Source organism: Malurus melanocephalus, unplaced genomic scaffold (genome assembly GCF_030028575.1).
Source record: "Malurus melanocephalus ecotype Western Australia unplaced genomic scaffold, MMel_1.1 scaffold_590, whole genome shotgun sequence".
NCBI classification, from domain to species: Eukaryota; Metazoa; Chordata; class Aves; order Passeriformes; family Maluridae; genus Malurus; species Malurus melanocephalus.
In genome coordinates this window covers 56987-63883 of record NW_026623822.1, presented here as the reverse complement: position 1 = coordinate 63883, position 6897 = coordinate 56987, and the positions used below count along the sequence as shown (strand labels likewise).

General features: G+C 44.0%; 1 protein-coding gene across 1 annotated transcript; it reads left to right on the top strand.

Annotated features, from left to right (window-relative positions):
- On the top strand, positions 1 to 4625 carry KIAA2013 (KIAA2013 ortholog; the record flags this gene model as incomplete). The annotated part of the gene is made up of 3 exons (XM_057382877.1): positions 1 to 571; positions 1316 to 2169; positions 3652 to 4625. Coding segments are annotated over 3 exons (1452 nt in total), but the record flags the coding sequence as incomplete, so codon positions are not given.
- Positions 4626 to 6897: the final 2272 nt, after the last annotated feature.

The following is a 6897-nucleotide window of genomic DNA, read 5'->3' as shown; positions in this document are numbered from 1 at the left end:
GGGCGCGGCGAGGCGCGGGCGGCGCTGGCGGCGCTGCGGGACGGGGCCGTGCGGAGGGTGCGCTGCGTTCACACCGGGCCCGGGACCGGCGCCGGGGACTGCGTGACCGTGCGGGAGGAGGTGGTGGCCCACCGGAGCCGGCCGCATCTCTACCTGCAGCGCATCCGCATCGCCAACCCCACCGAGCGGGTGGCCGCCTTCGAGGCCTCGGCCCCCGCAGCCGCACCCGCGCTGGGCGGGCGCTTCGCCACCACCTTGGAGAAGGTGGAGGAGCGGCAGTTCCTGCTCTCCTCCGGCCGCCTGCTGCTGGCTGGTAGCCCGAAGGTGGTGCTGCTGGTGGTGGCTGCAAAGAAACTCGTGAGCCGGGTGCAGGTCTCACCCAAGTCGCATTTTGACGAGACCGTGCTGTCCGTGGTGTATACTTCGGAGCCCATCGAGGTCTCCAGGCTGGAGGAGACCTTCAGCAAGCTGAGGGAGGCAGCCAAGAAAGAGATGCTGGAGGTGATGCAGATGGGGGTGGAAGATCTTTTCCAGGAGCACCAGCAGACCTGGTCTGATTTGTTCATTTCAGGTAAGGAAAGTGATGCTCAACTTCCACGGGGTCGCTTTAGAAGGTGGCTGAAAACTCAGTGTTGTAGKTGCTGTCAGGTCTCCAAAAGCTCTGGTCTTCCTGATGGGTTGTGGGGTAGTAAAACTGTTCCTGGTTTGGAACCCAGCTTGCCTTACAAAGTGGAGTGCACCTGACTATAGGAAGTGATATAGAAGATGATATATTCAGTGTATAGGAAGTGATAGAAGAACATTTCTCATTATTTTTCTGTGTGTACTGTGTTTTGTGGCTTCAGGAATTTYACTGATTTGCCCTGCATGTCAGCTGGAAATCAAGTTGACCTTTAGTGATAGCATGAAAGGCAGATTCTGTATGGAAATTAAGGGCTGTCCTACAAAGGTTCTCTTTCTTAAGATTTTAATGTCTTACATAAAAGAGTAACTGCTCAAATAATGTAGAACTTGCTATTTTATAAAAAGATGATGTTTGTTTGACTAATTCTTGCAGAGTCATGACGACAGCCCTATAAGGCATCTGTGTATTAGTGTGGAGCTTTGTCTTTAGTGGGAGCTTGGCTTTCAAACTCCAAGTAGCAGAGAGARCATCTTAGACCAACACAAGAAAACATTTCACTTTGGTGTTTTATGGACAAAGGCTTCTTAGATGTTACGAAGAACATCTTCATGTTGAATGACAACATACAACGTTTGATCTTCTTTTTCTCCTAGTTAATGTCTGACTATTGGTTGTTTTYTTTTGCTACAGGGATTGAAATGAGAAAGATCACAGATGCACATACACCATCCAGTGAGACTGTCAACATGACCCTCTACTACGTGCTGTCAACTGTGCCAGCCCCCCTGCTGGACCCACTCATCTCCGGAGAGGACAGGGAGAAGATTGAAGCCAGCCTGAACTATGCTGACCACTGCTTCAGTGGCCACGCCACCATGCACGCYGAGAACCTGTGGCCACCAAAGCTGACCAGTGTCACCCAGATCCTGCAGCTGTCAGACCTGTGGAAGCTGACTCTCCAGAAACGGGGGTGCAAGGGTCTTGTGGCAGCTGGAGTCCATGGACTCATGCAGGGAATGGTGCTTAGTTTTGGGGGTCTGCAGTTCACAGAAAACCATCTTCAGTTTCAGGCTGACCCTGACGTACTTCATAACAGCTATTCCTTACGTGGGATCCATTACAATAAGGACTTGATCAATTTAGCTGTTCTGCTGGATGCTGAAGGAAAGCCTTTCTTGCATGTGTCTGTGAAATTCCAGGACAAGCCTGTCAGACTGTATGCGTGYGAGGCAGGCTGTATGAATGAGCCTGTGGAGCTGACCTCCGAGGCACGAGGCCACACCTTCCCAGTCATGGTGACACAACCCATCACACCACTGCTTTATATATCAACAGATTTGGTCCACTTGCAGGACCTGAGACACACACTCCACCTAAAAGCTATTTTGGCTCATGAGGAGCACATGGCCAAGCAATACCCAGGCTTACCTTTCCTGTTCTGGTTCAGTGTGGCCTCCTTAATCACTTTGTTTCACTTGTTTCTGTTCAAACTCATCTACAATGAATATTGTGGGCCCGGAGCCAAGCCACTCTTCAGGAGTAAGGTATAAGGCTGCTGCTTTTGGTTGCTGTTCACTGAGTGTTGTCAGCCTGATGTTGTGTCAGCTGTGCCTGGGCAGGCTCTGTCTTGGACTGTGATGATTTACAGTCTCTCTTGCAACAAGCAATCTGTGACCTCTTGCAGGAAGGAGGATTAGAGCAGAGATTGGAGCAATAGGGCTCACAACCATTAGAAAAGATAAATTCATCATCAGCTGTCAGACTTTTGTAAGGCTGCAGGTGAAGGCAGACACAGCTTTCTGTCCTTTTTTCACACATCAGTGTAGGACATTTCTGGTTTCTAGGCCAGCAGGTGCAGTTGTGTCATGAGTTGATGTTTCTTGCTATTCAGTACCAGAAAGTTCTGAGAGAGCTGCTGTACATGTTTGTACTGCTGTGTGGAGACCTGCATACCTGTGTGCCTGCYCTAAATGTGTGACATGTCACACAGCAACACCCAAAGGTGCACTGGGGTTCTGAGGTGAAGCTGCTGACTTGCTGGGACTCATGGTGCATGTTTATTTTATAGTCACTGTGCAGTCCTCTGTCAAACTCTTTAAACACCATCATTTTGGGAAGATGCTGAATTGGTGTTTCTCCCAGTCAGACAAAATACAAGGCTGTGTTAAAGGAAAGTACTGAGTGCTTTCTACTGTAATTTGAAGGTTCTGGCTTCAAGCTCTCATGCATCTTACCTGGGTGTAAAGAATTTCAAGTTGTTTTGAGTTGCCTTGGAAAACTTACTTGCTGTCAAAACTTAGCACAGAATAGAAAATGTATGGTGAGCTCTGCTCTTACTGCAGGGACTTCCTGATTGTGTGTTGATATGAAGTGGAAATGCTAGACCAGACTGGATTTGCTGTGTGAGCTAGTTGTGCTGTTCAGAGGCTTCCCTCCTGAGGGGTGAACAGAGTTAAATGTAGGTTATGTTTAAGAAAAAAAGGAGGTGGTAGTTAAATAGAGCTGTCAGAGGAAAAGTTCTAGCTTTAGATTGCCCTGTTATTCCAAATTATAAAAACAAATTCAATTTTGGATAGCTAAGGCTGAACAGAAGGTATTGAAGTAAACTTGACAATTGGTATGTAAGGGGTGTGTAAAGTGAGTTGGAAATTTCCTGTCAGCTCTCTGGCTTTGTCATGTTGAGCACTGGAGATCAAGCAGGTCTGAATACCTGTGATCTGATGAGAGAATGAGTRGGAGGTGCTTGTAGGTTAACAGACTAATTTAGGAAGAGGTAGGAYAGGAATGTATATCAGACAACTGCAGTTAGAAGCCTCTGATCATGATCAAAACCTCGGTGYAAAGGGAGGAAGGCATTAGGAGGTGATGTCAGTTATTGTGTAACAGCTGTGCCCTGACATGCACCCAAAACATGTCCTTGGAATTATGTCATTCTGTCCTTTCACTGTTGTCTCTCCAGTTGCCTTTGTCATCTCCAAGCCTTGCCTTCTGCCTTTTACCAAGTGACTTGTTAACCATTGCTGCAGGTGACTGTCGCCGACTCTGCTCGCTGAAGTGCCCAGAAGCTTCACAGCCACAGCCCAGGGCTCACCTGACACCTCATCCTCCTGGGGCTGCAGAGCAAACAACTCTGCTGCCTCGTCTTAATTGGACCTRCTTCAAATGAAGGTGATGCAGAACTTGATTCCAGAAACAGGGAAGAAGTGGAAGCCAGCTGAAACTCAGAATCTGTAGCAGTAAGCAAGATGGATGGTGTTGGAATAACACCCTGTTCCATTAATTGAATGGGAACATCCCTGTGTCCAAGTGAACTTAGTCCTGCTTTCAGCCTCCATTTGCACAAGACACCTGACAATTTTGCAGCTGAGAACGAGGACCATTTGAAAGCAACAATCCTTTTGTGCCTTGCCATGACAGGAATCTGCGASTTGGAAGGTGTGGTGATTGAATAGTTTATCCCAGAGGCTTGTGTAACAGATGTTTCCTTTCCCTGTAAGCTCTTCAGTTCCCTAACAGTAATCCATTTGGTGAAAATACTTGAAGATATACTAAGTCCTTTGATATTTTGATTTTTTCTTTTTTAATTATACAGTAAAATAAAGGATGATGATTCCCTTCAGAGAGTTAACTAGAAAACTTTAGTGTAACTTCCTTTCTGGTATACAGTTTTTAATTTATTGCTTGGGGGGAGGGGGAGTATGTGTAATAATTTTTCCTCCACTTCAGTAAGAGTCAGTTGAACTGTAGATATTTAAAGTTCTCATAATAGGTTATTCAGCCTTTATGACTGTAGAGTGCAAAATCAATTTAAAGAACTTGTTTTCTAGATATACACTTGGAATTGCTGATCTGCAGGTTTCCTATTTTAAGCCTATTGAGACTTCATGCATTGATCTGTTTTGGCTATGGGGGGAAGRCATCCCACTTTCTAGTGACTTACAGGTTGTTTGGTTTTAAGATACCAAAGCTGTTGTTTCTAAATAAATACCTTTCAGTCTAACCTGGTTGCTGAAGTGTGATTGTATTTTTTGTTGATTTTGTCTCTGTTCTCTCCTGCCTTTTCTTAACACCCAGTTTAGACAAGCAGATCCTTATGTTACATCTRTGGCTGGTATTGACTGCAAAAGGCTTGGATTAAAAGCAAATACAGTGTGGGAAAATAACATATAGATGGATATAAGCTGGGAACAGACAATTTGGAAGGCACAACAAGGTTCAGAAGCACAAAGTGCTCATCTCAATTTCCCTGTTCCTTATTCTGTCCTAAGGAACAAAGGCCAAGCTTTACTTTGTGTAAAGAAGTACTTTGAAGGAACACAGAAATGATCCCAGGGAACCATCAAGCAGCAGATTTAACAGCCATCCAACAAGTAATGACTTTGGCACAGTTGGTAGTCCCAAGGAAAAACTGGGCCAGGATTTAACTTTGAATTTTCAGAGGGGTTACCGTTTAGTTTCAATCCCTTGGAAAAGCAGATTTCAGTGTCTGTAACTTTTCTGCAGATAATTCCATTTACTAATTGGTATAGCAGAGTTATGGCCCTTCAAGGGAATAARGACAGGGAAGCAACAGGGTCCATTATCAATTGAACACAGGTACATTGAACACAGGTACTGAAGGAGATTATTTGCTATTTGCCTTACCAGAACATACCAGAAGCTCTTYTCTCTTTCTCAGCAAAGCTCCATGAGCTGCTTAGTTTCTGTGAAGCATCTGGCATAAAGATTATAAGAGCTTCCAGGGTGCTGTTTCCAAGCCACCATGGTATCAGCTGGAGGTTGAGCCTTTTGATGTTCCCTGCCAGAATTTCCAGCAGCATGACRCCCACAGAGTCCAAGGAAGACTATTTAGTCTAGGCCTGGAAAAGATGGATAAACTATCATTGCATAAAGCATGGGTAGAACAAAAAAACAATGCAGCTTTGAGAGTATTGTACATTAAATATATTATAGTTCCTATGAGCATTTCCCCCATAACAAAAGAATTGTTTCAGAATTCCTCCATGAAGAAGGGGGARAAGAAACAGGGTTTCTTTATTTACAGTATGCAAGAGAGCAGAAGGTTATATTTGTGAAATGGCAGAAATGCTTAAAGAACTAAACAAAATTCCATGTTTATAAGCACACAACAAACCAGGAAAGTTAAAAGAGTAACTGACCATCCAAAATTTATACTTTTAATTGGAATACTGGAAAATTATAGTGACATGGAAGTTAAACTGAGCAGCATAACATATTGTTTAGCTTGTAAATTTAGACACAAAGAGCCAACTAATTAATGGAAAAAAAAATAGAATCTCAATTCAGCACTCAGTTAATCCCGATTTCTGCTTTTGTCAGATAATAAATACAAGATGCCAGAACAGGGTTTGGTTGATCCAATTTGCAATTCAAAATGCATCTTTCTCATGTGCTATTGTCTGGTAGGAAAAAACATTCTTGAGAAGCAGACAAAACAGCAAAGCATTCTATAYTTCTGCCTTCCACATGTGTGCTCCAGGCATCTTTCATCCAAAGCARTACCTACTGTTGAATGGAAGCTCTGGAAATCTGGGATTTTGCTGCTTCTTAATCCTGATGTTAAACATTAGATTTATTTCAGCATTTTTGAACTCCCAGTTTGGTCTCTGTGTAAAACACAGCTCTGATTAAAAAACTGGCATTATAATATTTGTTTCCATTCTAATAAGTTTGTTAATATGTGTGTCCTGATTTACGGGATAGACATGTTTGTTTTTCAAATAACCAGCAACACTTTTTCAATGGTTGGCGGATGGAAGGGTGACAGAGGATGGAAAATTCCTGTAATAGAAGATAAAAAGGAAGAAGGAGACAGGGATAAGCATTGATATCAAGTCACTAATCTCAAATTAGGAATTGGGRCACTTCCTTTTGAGGCAGCAGCTCTGGAGGGGTGTAAATGCTTTGTCCTGTGAGTGAAAGTGCTTTGCTCTTTTTCATTAACAAGCTCACAGTGTGTTATCCACAGGTCAGCACTGCTCTGGGGTGTACACAGACCCATCTGCAGTGCTACAGGAACCCTATTCTCTTCCAGAGCTGTGCTATGATCTAACAACAAGAAATGGGAAAGAAATGGAGTCTGACTCACCACACCACACCAGGGTTTCTGCTTCATCATGGACAGCTGGTTCTTTGTAAAGCTTGAAGCATGCTCCACTTCAAAGTGATTACAGTCTGGTTTATTGAAGAAGTCTGGCGTGCTTAAACACATGCAACTTGATTGGGGAGAAAAGATAAAGGTTTTCAGTCAG